This window comes from Falco biarmicus, chromosome 8 (genome assembly GCF_023638135.1).
Source record: "Falco biarmicus isolate bFalBia1 chromosome 8, bFalBia1.pri, whole genome shotgun sequence".
Taxonomy (NCBI): domain Eukaryota; kingdom Metazoa; phylum Chordata; class Aves; order Falconiformes; family Falconidae; genus Falco; species Falco biarmicus.
In genome coordinates this window covers 41906345-41921452 of record NC_079295.1, presented here as the reverse complement: position 1 = coordinate 41921452, position 15108 = coordinate 41906345, and the positions used below count along the sequence as shown (strand labels likewise).

General features: G+C 47.5%; 1 protein-coding gene across 4 annotated transcripts in view; it reads right to left on the bottom strand.

Annotated features, from left to right (window-relative positions):
• Positions 1-200: 200 nt before the first annotated feature.
• Positions 201-15108, bottom strand: part of LYPD6 (LY6/PLAUR domain containing 6) — a 38147-nt gene continuing 23239 nt past the window's right edge. For all 4 annotated transcript variants that reach the window (XM_056348649.1, XM_056348648.1, XM_056348646.1 and 1 more), the window contains exons 2-5: positions 12188-12349; positions 10569-10667; positions 5126-5256; positions 201-3984 (exon numbers count right to left, since the gene is read on the bottom strand). In XM_056348649.1, the coding sequence (XP_056204624.1) occupies positions 3781-3984; positions 5126-5256; positions 10569-10667; positions 12188-12305 (552 nt within the window). In that variant the 5' untranslated portion in view covers positions 12306-12349 and the 3' untranslated portion in view covers positions 201-3780. The remainder of the gene's footprint in view (positions 3985-5125; positions 5257-10568; positions 10668-12187; positions 12350-15108) is intronic.

Here is a 15108-nt window from a genome sequence, read left to right as displayed (position 1 = left end):
ATGGGAAGATTCATTAGCTACAGGAGGAGTTAAAACAAAATGCTCTGAATACAGCTCAGCTCTGGGCTTTTTTTTTGCTTGTAGAACCTCGGAGAAAGGAAAAGGGGACAGCAGTGTCCCAGCACAGGGGTGGCACCACACTGAAAAGCAGGGCTGGTGATGGCAATTGTACATTGTTATCAGACACCTCACACATCATCTGAATATTTTAAACATTTATTTATACAAATATACAGCATTTACAAGAGTTAAAAAATTAGACATTTAAAAGCAGTATCACATCTATAGAGCCTAAAAATAAATACGGTGCAGCTCAGCATTTATGTGCTTTAAAAACCCCGACAGCTCTGCGGACAGACCGGGCACGCCGACCTGTTGGTCCAGAGAGGATCCTGGGCAGGGTCCCCACTTGGTCTCGGTCACCTTAATTTACTTTTTTAAGCTCTGTCCGTAATCCTCATACCACAGCCAGAGGTAGCAGCTCAGCTGGACAGGACTCGGATCCCTTTTGAAGGGCACAGCTGTGGCACACCGGTGGGGGAGAGGGACCAGCACAATAACTGAGACTTTCTCCAGCAGCAGGACCATCACGGTCAGGGCAAAGCTGGGGATGGGCATAGGAGTGATGCCTGCTCAGGGATGTGCAAACACTGGTCTTGGCATAACCATGTGGCTGGCAGCGGGGTACCCTAGGTGGCATGCAGTATACATCCAAGCTACTTTTCTGAGGCATGGCTTGAGACAGTTTAACCATCCACCTTCGCATACAATGAATCAGGCCCTGAAATACCACTTTTTCCTCTGCTAACTACAAAGGGAGTAGAATTAACTGGCTTGGTTTAATACCTCTGTGATGCCAATAACAAATCTGATCAGTGGCATCCCAGCCTTTGGGTGGAGCATGCTACTAGGTCCCTAAAAAGGTCTCTGGGTCTGAGGTCCCGCTAAACACAGTATGAAAGTCCTACCCGTTAGCACACACGACAAGCCAGCTAGCACTGGAGCCCATGTCATCTTGCTGCAGGCACCTCACCTTTCACATCATGGCAGTGCTCCTAGAAATCCAACATCTTATAAAGAAATCCAGCCATTCCTTCAGCTCATCCCATGTGGTTAAAGTAGCTCAGTTACCATACCACAGATTAGGCTTGTTAAATAACAGTGGAACTGCAAAATATATGGGAAATAGAGGAAATACAGAGAAGCCAGAAAACACAGCCAGAAACCTGACTGTGAGCCATGGACCAAGGCAGCCAGCTCAGGTCAGGAGGTGACATCTGCTTCTTGCTGCTGGTTAGGTGTCTTACGGAGTGACTCCTAAATGCATGTGTTCAACTGCAAGGCCCTAAGTAAAAAAATCTAAATCCTTATAACATCCCGTTGAGCTGCCACAACCAGTGTACGAGCCCTGTGACCGGCAGGGACCTCCCCACAAGCTGCTACTGCTGGCCACCAGCAACGTGGCCTGAGCCTCGAGCCTACCTCAGCAAGTCATTTGTCAGTAATCCTGGATTTCCCATGCTTTGACATCACGCTGGCTTTCCAACACGTCTTCTCAAAGCACATGCCCTGGGATCCAGCCCTGCTCTGACACAAGAATGCTGCCAAAATGCTCAGCCAACACAGAAAGCCTGTTTCACCCCTGCCCCAGCAGAGGTATCTCAACTGAACAAGGTTCTTCCACACTTCAAATCTTCCATTTTGCAGCACAATAATAAAAATAATAACAGTAATAAATATTTAAATTGCTGCTGGAGAAGTTGTAAACCCCTCCAACCCCAACCCGTAAGTACCTTGCACAGCTTGCAGAGGAGGGCACAGGCTTTATAAAGACTGCAGGGTTGATTTTTTGGGGGGCTCCAGAGATGGGTCTAACTTGCATAGAATAAGAGATTGCAACCACCCTCTTAATACTAGCAATCTGTGAGCGAGTCACAGAAGAACTAAAAGGACAGCAAAATGCAAGGTTTGTGTGTGAGGTCAGCTAGCCTTTCCTCAAAAATGTTATTTAATGTAAAAGGTTAAAAATAGGAAAGAAACAGTCTTTGAAGTTCAGTTTTTGCTGAGATATATATATATATATATATATATATATACATACACATATATATACATTTTAAAAAAACATCACCCAGCAAAACACACCAAGGCTTCCAGCCTGCTTTGCTTCCCCAGAGAAATCTCCTGAAACTAAACTGGGAGCAAGTGCTGCTCTCAGTCCTCTTCTTTTGCCCCCAGTAAAACTCACCAGAGTACAAGTGGAGCTCACTCCAAGGCCACAAAACTCAGGACAGCACCTCGCACGCTCAGCGCGGGTTTCTCACTGGTAACGGTACCCGACACGGATGCTGCTGGATGAGCCCTGTAGAAAGCATTTGGATTCCAGCAGTGGCTCCCCCAGAACAGCACTTCAGAGCATAAGCAAACTGTAACTTCATAACACACAGGTTACCTTGGAGCACAAGAAGCCAAAAATCAGCTCATAACGGAACAAGTTATGATTATAGCTGTTAAAAAAAAATCATAAAAAGGTTTGGTTTAACTATAAAGCAAGTCTGTAACACCCTGCTTTTATTACTGACCTTGCAAAACAAAGTTGATTCTTTTTTTAAAAGAGATGCAAAACAATATATATATATATATATTTACGATAATTTATATATTACAGGCTTACCCACTTGCAAAACAACCATATTGCCTGGCAATATCAGTATTAAGAACTTTTTAAACGCTTTAGATCCTACTCAACATACAAAAATAAATATTGCATACTCAATTTCTGAGCAAAACAAGCAACACAGGTCACCAAAATACAGCTCTAGCTAGTAACAGTCCCTACTCCATAGCGGGAGTGCAGTAAATAACAGAAGCTATTCAGGATCAACTCTCTTGTGCTATAGAACTGGATGCCAAAACGTGGAAATACATAAAGCCCTCAAAGCGCAGGGAACCCGCTGGCTCGGCCGGCAGCAGCACTGCACCCAGGTACCCGCCAGCCCTCGGCAGCACGTCCTCCTGCACCGGCGGGTCAGGGACAGCCCACCCGCCTCCCCTCTAAGCACACGGCAGGAGCAGAGGGCTCGGAGTGTCTCTGGTTCACTTTAAGAACCGCAGTGATGTTCTGCACATCCCAGCGCGTGTTGTCACGGGGGTGGCTCTTCGTGCTGCTGGTGGACAACCTTGGAGGAAGCATCTGTGCGCAATGTCAGCCTGATCCAAGCTGCTGCTGCTCCCTTGACCTCATCCCTTCCAGCTGCTGCTGCTCCACTGCATGCGCCTGCCCTCTCCGAAATGAGCAGGAGATGTGGGGAGACTGCAAAAACACACCGACTATGTATTATTTACTGTATGTTCTCAAAAGAGGTTAACAGGACACCGGAGTTAGTGCTCTGACAAGTTATCACAAGAAAGTTTTGAACAAGTAAGTGATGATACTAGCAGCTAGCAGTGATAGAGTACTTTTAAATAACATTTCTCCATGGAGAAAAGACATTAAGAAAAGTGTATGCATCGATCTCAGCCATGGATTCTGGGAATATTTTGCATGAGTTTCTCCAGAAAACAGTAGAGAAACTGGGGTGGGGGGTTGGGGGGTAGTTGGTTTGTTTGGTTGTTTTCTTTTCTTTTTTTCTTAACACCCTTCAAATACACCCAGATCCCAGGCTCACTATTTCATCATTAACAAACCATCAGGAGGAAACCCAGTCTTTTTCAAAGCCGGCTCCGAAGCGCCAGCTCCACGGGGAGGGGTAGCATGCGGACACAGAGTCCTCGCCCAGCTCAGCTGTGCAGACCTGCCGCGCGTGGCAGGGTGACCCAGTGCTGGGACATCAGCCCCAGCCAGAGACACGCCGTTGTCAGCAGGAGGGGGTGGGAGAGTCTCTGTGTTCTGTTGGGGGGGGAGAGGGTGGTAAATACGGCGTCTGTGGCGTTCCTTGGGAGGGGCAAGTTGCAGATGCTTCCTTCGCAGCAGGAGGTGCAGATCTGAAACAAGCGAGGTGATAACTTGGTTATTCGAAAAATACCGATACCCCCGAATAAAGACATACGGAAAATAATACATTTGCAAAGGAGCACAGTGGCCAGTCCGGCTTCCTGCCCTCTCTCCTTTTTTCCTCCCTTTTTCCCCTCTCTTTTTGTTCTTTCCTCCCTTCCCCCCTTTTTTCTTTTTCCCCTTCTTCCTTTTTCTCCTCCCCTCCCCTTATTATTTTTTATCCCTAATTCCATCTACTTGCAGCACAATTCCACCTGCACAGGAACAGTATGTTGGCTGGTGCAAAGAGGATGCATCCATATTCTGAAGAGGTTTGTGGGTTTTTTCGTACCGCAAATAAGTCAACTGTTGAAAACCAGTGTTGTTGGGTTGAAATAGACCTTGAAAGCCAGAACTCCCCCCAAAATAAAAAAACAGTATGTATTAATATAGGGTTTTTTTTGTTGCCTATCACCTCATGTGCAGGCCCTGGAGTGATTGACATGTGTCAGCCCACAAGGACACGCAGCTCTGCCTTGTCGGGGCAAGGAAGGGCCGGTTCCAGTAACCCTGCCAGAGCACATGGGTTTGGAGCAACAAGAGTAAAGGACCCAAGGCCAGGAGAGCATAAAATTACGTGCAAAACAAGAGCTAAGGCTGCAGCGTGCCTGGCAGCTCAGAATGCCCTTTGATCTTAACCTGCTGGAAAAGCTCAAGAAGGTCGACTATTGACCTTCAGAAAAATCTTTAATAAATAACCGTTTGATTCTGGTATAAAGCGTCTGCTCCGAAGGTTTCGGGGCTTTCCCCACCTGTTTCAGCAAGAAGACCACGAGAAGGTGGGTGGGCAGCAGCTGCAGAGGGCAAAGGGGATGAAGCAGACGCAGTTCTGCAGGCGAGGCGCTCCTCAGCCCAAGGGGAGCCCCATGCTCCCCTGAGCTGGGAGAGGGACTGAAAGGGATTGTTCTTTTGTTTGGGGGGAGGTTATTCCTTTGTTTCTCTAGTAACAAATGGAAATGAGCTGGAGCCCGTTGAGAAACTTCATTTTTGCCGATGTCGATTTACCCACTGAACCAGTCAGACTTCTGGTGAAAGCCAGAAGGATTCTGCCCAGTTTTCATATTTTTTAAAAAAGTGATTTTTATCCTATACCTTGTATTCTTCATGCTTTACATATGTGCATCCTGTAGACAGACAGTCCTCTAATGGTACACAGCGTTTGGTGACAGATACACTCTCTCCAGTAACTTTCATCATGTGTTGGCTAAAGCAGTATCTTGTATCTAAAAAGACAGAAAAACGTGTTTATCTGTCAAATGTGAGTTTTATGATAGTCTACCAATAGGAAGAAATGGGAAAAAAGTCAGATTTTTTTTGCTTTCCAAATCTTGGGATTTAAAAAAACCCAAAAGATAATGTTGATGTATTTATTGCAATACATAAATGTTACTAAATACACACCCACACCCCAAGCTCTGGTGCAAACCTGAGGTTTCAAAGCACTGTGGAATACAGAGATTTATTCCCAATACAGTGCAGGCCTCAACGTGACAAAGAAATGCACCCACACTAGAGAACCAAATTGTGGAGGGAGGTTCAGACAAAAAGCCCAAATCTCATGCCCTGTTAGTTTTATAGGCAAAAAAAGAAAACATTCACAATACCTGTTTATGTCTGAAGCTTTCATTTGTCTAGGTTTGATATTTTTTCTTAGCTTCATGCACAACGATTAATTCTGTAGGACTACCCAAAGCATTGCACATTGGAGGCGCCTTTCCCTATGTCTTAACAACCCGCGTCCTGGATGCTCATGCCCCGAATCCTGGCTCTCCCACGGCTCCTGCACAGCCCAGAGAAGATCCTTCACCTTTTCTCTGTCCCTCAGTTTTATCACCTATAGAATAAGGCCAAAATACCAGCAGAACAGCTGGGAGGATTTATGCCTTTCTCAGTTTCCCAGTCTTTGGAAAAAGCACCATGAAATGGAGTCTGTCCCTCCTATCCCCATCGCATCTTCTGCATGCTTCTCCTGTGGGCTCCCTCATCCCCAGGGGAGACCATCCTCCTCCTCCTCTTCCTCTTTTAAGCTACTTCTCTAGTAACACTTGTAAAGCACAGAGGAAAATTCAAAGCCAAATGACTGACAAATGCTGTGGTTATCCTCAGGCATGAAGGAATTTGGGCTTATTTCAGGCATTAATCGTTCGGGGGAAGATGAAGGTGCTGTTCCCCTTCCTAGCACTCCGAGATGAAAGAAAACACTGGGTTTTCCAAACAGGAAACATGCCATTATATATTTCCTCTCTAAATTATGCCTTGCTTCTTAGTAATCAACCTTATTATTAATAAAATTGTTGCTTTCACAGGGAAAAAAGAAAGTGCAATTAATTTAAAGCGAACATTCCCGTTCAGCCTTCGTCTCTGATGGGCAAAGCCCTGCATACTTGTCATGTTTGAGGCATGCGGCAAGAGCCGAGCGAGGTTGCCGACTGAACGCGTTATTCATTAGGCAATAAACCCCCCAGACATCTGTCGTATCTTTGACCTGCTCTTAACTCAAGTGCGATATCCGCAGCAAACAGACTGCGCTTATCCCCGGGGGCTGGCGGCGCATGGTGTGCTGGCTTCCCTCAACTGGCCACCTTCTCACGTGTGCCCAGACTCTCCTGCCACAAGGGCTGAAGCTCCTGCTTTTCCTCGAATGGGAGCACCCTCTGCACGACGGCTTTGAGCTTCTCCCAGTCCCTTGCCTGGAAGCAACATTCCCCGGACAACCTGCGCGCGTCACCGGAGCTTGATGTCTCCTGCAGTGGCTCTGTGCAGTGGAGCTCGCCCTTGATGGGTCCCAGATGGAAAAAATAAAGCTCCCAGCACCCCATAACTCTTTTTAGGCTGTTTCTGTCTTCCAAGTGTGGTTTTTTACATCTTGCAGATAGGTACTTTGCCCACACGCGGGACCAAGCCTGCCTCTCCTTGCACAGCCGTCACTGACAGCTAACATCTCCTGCAAGGCAGGGCCGCAGCCACAAACTAACTCCACAACAAGCAACAAAATCCACTCACTCCAATCAATATTAACGCTTGCACTGCATTCTGGCTCGCCTCTCTCCTCAGAGCAGGCTAAGCATGAGGAGGACGGGCGCTATGAAAAGGAGTGGTCCAGAGAGCGCCGGGGGAGCCCAGAGCAAAGCAGAGGTGGGGAGCATCCCATCTCACCCGCAACACCTGCCCGGCAGGTAGGGAGGCTGCCTAGAGGAGGGACAGGGGCGACGGGGAGGAACTCCAAGCTGAGCGGGCCCAACACTATCAACATTTTACTGAAAAGAACAGAGACATTTAGAGCAATTAAAATAAAATATTGTAGTATGAAAGCTGATGTTTCTAAGTAACGTGCTCCCCAGGCGGCAGCACGGCCACAAGGAAGGATGGTTCTCAGTGGGATGCATGGATTTCTATTTCCTAAATGTTGTGGTTCCAGAGTGTCTTTAAAGGCACTTGAGAGTCAGACTGATTGTGGTGTGATATTCAGGCTCTCCAGCAACACATTGCATTATAAAATAATTTGAAAATGAGATCGTTGCTCTGTGATTATTTGGGGGATTTTCACGGCAGTTGATTTACGCTGATGGCATGACAGGTGACACCGTCCCCTCTGCTTTTGCATTTTCCCCTTCCTCTGGCAGAACTGTCTTGCTAAGATTCAGCTACAAGGTATCTCCAAAGGTCTATATACAACAAAGTGCCCCAGTCTCGACCTACCAGGAGCAATGCTGACCTACGGCAGCATCACCCAAGGGCTAAAACACACGCTCCGTATGGGGTCCCCCTCATGGGCACCCTTCAGTACCCTCAAAGAAAGCATGAGTGAAGGAACCAGCTACTGAAACCAAAAGCCACGGTGCAGACCAACATCCAGGCTAAACATAAGCAAACCAGCCCCACATGTTGAGACCCTGCAAGGCTTGTACGGGTCTCCAGTAGGAGAAACTGGACCTCCCTGCTTTAAACTGGGCAGGAAAACACTGAATCTGGTGTTTCAAAGGGCTCAGAATCACACACTGACTTGTGAGAGCCTGCTCCCAAACCGCAGCCTCTGAGAATGCTGGAACATCACCTCGATGGTCGTGGCCATCATCCCCTTCCCGAGTTACCAGCCCACCCACAGACCACCTGAAAATAGAGTACTGGGAGTATTCTGACTGCAGTATTTCCATACAAATTAGATCACTAACACAATTTCTGCTTGAGCTGAAGCTAATAAATAACAGAAAACAAGGTTAACGCATAGCAGGAGGCCTGCCTTCTAGGAAATGCTTTTTCTAATCTCTGTTCAATACAGGTATTAATCTATTTACTCTCCATTATAATGAATTTTATTATTCAAAATGTGGTTCCCTTTAAGTCCTACATTATAGTTAATAATAAGATTTTGGTTTACTTGGTAGCATTCTGTCTTAAAATAAAACAGTTAGTAATAGGAGGATGGAGTTTCCTTATTTTCTCCCACCACTTAACCCAAGCCAAACAAGCAAGGGTTGGGATCACTGTGGCGAGGGAGGCCACGCCATAAGCATAACCCTCTGACTCCCAGAGATAAGGTAATTACCCAAGCAGATAACCCCAGCCTCCCCCCTCCCCGAGCACGCCTGCAGTCATGCCTCAAACCTGAGCTTGCATTTCTGCTGCTTCCTTACACAAACTCAGAATTCCATTTGAAAATTAACGCAACCAAGAAGGAAAAAAAAAAAAAAAAAAAGGCTGCCTTAAAGGAAAGCTTTGTGATGTGGAAGCAGGAAGCGCATCGCACGTAAGCTAAGAGACGCCGACAAAAGCTGTTGGTGCTGGGGCATCCTGAAGCAAGGCTGTTCTCGCCAAGGGGAGCAAGGTGGAGAGCAAGGACATGATCAGCTTTGCTTCCACTGCAACAGAACAGAGACAGAGCCATGAGGACCCAGCGCCCGTCCCCTTTCCAGGTTTCCCTGATCCTCTGAAACACAGTGACTGCTGACTCAGAGGTTTCTCCTTCGAAGCCATCACCACACCGGGGGGTCCCTGGCCTCACCCGCCAGCCAGCAGCAAGGGGCTGGGGTCCATGCTGCAGGAGAGCCGTGCTCCAACCCCACAGGGCATGCAGCGGCAGGCTGGGCACAACGCACTGTGCCTGGAGTAAAACGTTATCGGATCCCTCCGGTTTAAGGAGAAAATAAGTCCTCTGTGCTGAAGATTAAAGACAGACCCAGATTTCCAGCTAGCCCCTTCTCACGGCTAAAACCCCATCCTTACTTCATGTTTGGTGGGTATTTGCACCAGCAGGTGGGAGGGCTGGTGACCGAAACGAGCAGATCTGGTCTGGATGAACACAGCTGACTAGTTACAGATGCACCAAAGCACGGTTTTCCCCTCCCCTAAACAGCCGTTATGTACTAACTTTGCTTCCTAGATGAGCATTTTTTTTTTGGTGAAGGCATTTCTGCTGGTTGTTACTCGAGGCAGACCTTGGAGTCACACCTCTCTGCTGGCACAGGATCCCCAGGCAGCAACTAAAATACCACCCGCTCCTGTCAAAACAGGGAGTGTCCGTGAATATTGGTCTCATCTGGTGCCAACCAGCCTGATCTCTTTTATTGTTGTTGATGTGCTGATTTCAGCTCAAAGCAAATAAATTGTTGGACAGATAGCAGTGCTCTGACACAGGCTGCAAACACAGCTGGTTTGTCCTCGCAGAGCAGGTCACTGTCTTTCTCCTTCCAAAATAAATATTTTTTTTCTGGGAGCCCTGCCCCACAACAGACCACAGACATCCTGGATGGATGCTGAACAGGGCTGCCGAGCCCAGAGAAAGCACTAGGGTAGCAGGCAGCCCCGGCAGCACCCTCCAATTGTCACAGCCCCAGCAGCATCCGTCTGACTGTCACAGTCCCGGCATCCTCCTGCCTGCATGTGGTTCCCATGCTGGTGAGGACCCAGCCCATGCCCAACCCAACTAAACAGGCTTCGTCAGGGACTGTGGACAATCTTAATGACTTGTGAGTGTCTGAAAAAGAGAGTTGGTAAGGGAGGAGGAGATCTGGGGATCTCACTGATACCTGGATCCGATATTTGGGTGCCTGTATTCCAAAGCTCTTTCTGAGCTGTTCCTGACATCAGACTCCAATAGGAGTTATGAACCAAAAATACCAGAAATACCTTAATGCCAGCTGAAAAGAGGTGTGAAGAAGAAAAAAGCTGAAGTGTGGGCTTGTGCCACAGGGGAAGGAAGCAAAGAAAGCAAGAATCAGTCCCATACTCACCAGTAAGAGAAATATAACCCTTAAATAAACCTGAGCCTGATTTAATTTCCAGCTGAGCTAGAGGAGGATGGGGAGTAGATGAAAGTCCTAAACTTCATCCACCTCAAAGAGACAGAAAAGCTTAAAGGATTACTCATATCACTTACACATCTTTCTTGTTGAGAGGGCTTACAAGCGGGAGCAGCAATCACCAGCATCCGAGTCTGCTCAATGAATAATGGGGGCTCAGTGCTGTCCTGCGTCAGGGACAGCGAGCAGTTGTTTTAAGGTGGGTTTAAATTAAATGCTACCATGCGGCTGGTTACCTCTTGGACAATAGATATCCGGGGCCCATCGGTTGCATTCGTAATTATCTGCTGCCTTTTCACAGGTGAAACACTTAAATCCATGAGGATACGGTGTGGCTGAAAAGAATAGAAAATATGCGGTAAAAATGAGCCAGTTCTTCTGGTTCTACCATGCTTTCCAGAGGCACACAGCAACATTTGTTCTCTTTAGACATATCTTTCTACAAATATACCCGTCAACTTCATCAAGTTAGTCCCAATTTGTGAAAATCCTGTTACCAAAAGCAGTGCAGGAAAGGCACATACAGGTACAACAAGAACTCGGTTCAGCCGTGTTTACCTGGCAAAAGCGCCCACTGCTCACTTCAAAGGGAGCTGATGTGAGCAAGGAGTACTTATTCTCTTGATATCAGAGCTCACATCCAATACTGCTACTTTATCAGTGCTGATAACAAAATATCAGATGGATTTAAATACTTCTGGAAACTGTTCCACTGAGGAAATGAGCTACCCCTTTGGAAGGCAAGTTGATGTCCCCAAAGGAAAGAAAAATCAGTGTGCTGGTGCTGAACCTCTGCTTTTATCAGCAGACTCTATCCTAATGTATCTCGCCAAATGAAGAGCGTGACTCCTTAAGTGGTCTCCTGGCAGGGCTTCTGTAGCACATTCAATACATCCTCAAGATGCTGCCACCTTCTCAGAAGCCAAACATTGAACAGGTTACATTTATCTCCACAGGGCCAAGTAAGCTGAACCTCTACAGGCCACATCTCACCTCTCCCTCCTCTTCTCCTCCCCTTGCCCACCAGCTCCGGGCCAGACCCTGCTCAGGTATGAGAAGTGAAGCAAGAGGCATTTGCTGCCCGTTTCCCCCAGGTTGCTCTGGGTAAGGGCCAGCAAGTCACTTGGGAGCATCTCTGGTGGGGCTGGCACTGCCCTAAAGGAACAGCTTTGGGCGGGACAACACAACAGCACTAACTAAACCCACCCCCTCACCCTCGGCCTCTAGCAGGTCACGGCTACGGCATAAAACAGGAATTTCATCTTGCTTGTACAAAATACAATTTTTTTAGCCAAATTCAGAAAGGCACTGAGTTTTCTTTGGGAACAGATGGCTGGTACAGTTGTCCTCTTGTAGAATTAAAATAAGTTTGTATCTGATAAAGCCAACAGGCTAATGAAAGGAGAATCTGTGGATGATCTATTATGAATATAATAATAAGATGCATAAAACTTTGCTATAGCATTGCTTCAGGGACTCACTGAAATAAAGGCAGGAGCGGCTGCTGCCGGTCACATTTGGCCCTTGCTCACAGCTGTTGATGTACTCGGGCAAACGGCGTGGCCACAGAGCTTGGTCTCATTGCCAGAGAGGTTCTTGAGGAACAGAAAATAGTGAACAAGAAGCCGACATGCTCAGCAGCTGCCTGTAACCCTAGCTGTCCATCATACGCTTTGGGAAGCAATGCTCTGGTTTTACATCCACTCGGTTTTATGAGAGCTGGGGATGTTTGTTTAACCTTTGCTCAGCTCAGCTCAGCCCTGATGTTTCTGCTGCCCTAACACACATTTGCCCTTGTCCTTATCCCCACGCCGTGGCCGCCCGTGGCTTTGCAGCCTGCGCAAAGTGGGCTTACTGGAAGGGTGGAGGTAGACGATGTCCTTCACGGTGAAGTCCCTGGGCTGCACGGCGGGCAGGCAGGCGGCCAACAGGCTGAGCAGCAGCACCCATGCCGCCGTGGGCTGCGAGGCCATCACCGGGTGAGGATGTACTCATGCGGCGGCCGAAAAAAGCTCACCTGGGCAACAGTAGAGAACAAGGGTGAGCAGAGCAAACCCGCGAGGAGCCTGGCCACCACCTCGGTCCCCAGCCACCCAACCTCACCGAAACCATGATTCTCACATGAACCTTCAGCTGTCCTCCCCTGCGGTCAGGTCTGTCACCATTTAGAATTTAACCAGTCAGTGACTGTCCTTTGTAAGACAGCAATAAAGTCATCAGAGACTGCACTGCAACAAGATTTAACAGCTTCTTTTAGAGGGTAGTGGAAAAGTGCAAAATTAGACCAGGAAGAAATGAAACAGGGTAGCTGGAGACCCACTGGGATGTCTGGGGAAGCAGCGATGGGTCTCCCACACTCACACTCCAACACAAGCTCGCACCCTTCAAAACTGCACCTTTTTGGCAAACCAGAGGCTCCACGTTACTTTCACATATCTCAGGAAAGGCTCCAGCTGATGCGGGCTGTCTCTACCTTCAGCTGGCTGCTGTTAATAACATCAAGTGACTATTGCATTTTCCTTGTCCATGCTCCAAAGGGTCTTATTCCCTCTGTGACGCTGCTGACAAACGATGCAGCGTATTTTCCCCACGTCCCTGTATGAAGGGAACTAATTTCAGCAGAAACAAACACGTGCTACGGTACCACTCGTGAAGCCATCCCAAAACCAGCAGCTTTCAGGAGCATCCCCATCCATCCACCCAGGTGTGGGGAGCCATCCAGGAACAGGCAATGCTACTGCACCTTAAATACACAGCTCATATTATTACAATTCCTTAAAAATGATGAAAACGTGCCTGAAAATGAGCGGGACAGGAAAGCCCCAAGAGGACGCAGCTGCCGAGCCAGGCAGGAGCCGTCGGTTTCCCCTGGCTGCTGGCATCCATCCAGAACACACCGGCTGGGGGTTATTTTTCCACCTAGACTGACCAAGAGCTCTGCAATACCCAAGATATTTCCTAAGCAACTTTGAAAGCAGAGTAGCTAGTATTTAATTTTTTTTTTTTTTTTTTTTTTTTTTTAAATGGAAAGATGTTCCAGGGTGGAGAGGCTTCCACCTCTGCCTCCAAATGTTTGTCTGGCAGTGGAGACCCGCACAAGGTGAGCAGAGCAATGGCCGTTGGGGGGGCTGTCATCACCCTTGGCTCTTATCTGAAAGCAACTCTTAATAAAACACCATGAAATCCATAAAAATAGCCAGGGAAACAGATAACACACAACATGGTGCATTAAACTTCATTGTTTTAACCTTCCGAAGGGGGGAAATGCCAATTTCCATTGGGTTTACTCCACAGATGCGTATCAGCCAGGGGAAAATGAAGTCCTGCTTAGAAGCAGAAAGGAAACAAACCCAACCTCTCCCAGCCACATGAAAGAAACGGGACCAGCAGCTCCCTGTGGGGTCTCAAGGAAAAAGTCCCAGCAAAGCCAGCTGGAGCCCACCTCGGCGAGGGAGCCAGGTAGGCGTGTGGATTCAGGACTATTCACATTTTTTTAGTTTCTCATGCCTAAATAGACACAGACCTGGAGCTGAAGTGGCCAAATACTGACACTGTCCTGATGGTCCTGAGCTGAGGACAACAGGAGCCATCATCAGCTGCACAGGCATCAGCACCAAGTAGACACACTGCACTTTGGAACAGTTTGCTGTCAGGGCACATATCTACATGTAACATGGGTCACAAATGATGCTCAGGATGAGGAAAGAAGATGTGTTTGGACTCCTGAGCCTCTCCCTCTCCTTTCCTACGCAAGAGGAGAGCCGTCCATGGTGGCACACGCATCACCCTCGCTGCTTGCCCAGAGCCACCCCACAGCAACTGAGTTTTCACATGGGGAAACTGCTGAACATTCGTACTGCTAAGATAATGAAGATTTGGAGGAGAGAGGAATTCTTGGATTTTTATTTTTTTTTAATCCCCAACAACACAAGGCAGACTTTACAAGCCCTGTTACTCATTTCAGGAAATCAGCAGTTTGCGGTAAAACTGTCAGCTCACATGGTCTCAGAAGCAATCCTGCGTTACAGCGCAAAAAAATTAGGACCCTCATCCCAAGGAGAGCCGCTCTTCATAGCTCAATGCCAACTCTCGGTGGCAACCTAGGATTAACATAGGTTAACAACATGAAGGACAAGTAACAGTGTTTTCAGTTAAAACACAGCAAGATTAAAATAGTGGGAGGAACTCTGCCCAAGAATTTGTTGGTTTTTCTCATCACAGTCACAAAAAGGTTTTGCATTTGCAGCGCCGATCAAAGCCGTCCACTTGAGGACACCGGTTTTCCCTCTCTTGTACATGCTCCTTTTTATGGGACCAGTTGCTGACTCAGCCCATCTCCAGATGTCTGTGCGTAGCTGTTGGGACTTGCCCAGTTGTCAGATTCAGAAGACACGTGGCTGTTAGTCCTGCCTGAAAGGGTGGCAGAAATCCTCCGGCTGCACGCTAAAAACCCTCACTCCGTGCCTCTTGTAATTACAACTAGCTTAACTGCCAACACCACTTCTAATGAGTTGCAAGAACCACAAATGAACATATCGATTTCACTTCCCCACCTCCATTTTATATGCTTGAAACAAATTTAATTATAGGCAAGGAATTAAAATTGTAAAACCTTCTGTGTTACAAAACAACCCTGTCTCGGAGCAAGGCCAGCCTGGCCACTGTTTTAAACTAGAAAGTACTCATCAAGCTAAACACCTGCCACTGCTGCAGTCACTGCTCCTCACAGCAACATGCTCTACCTGTTGTTTCATACACACAGAGGTAGCACACAAA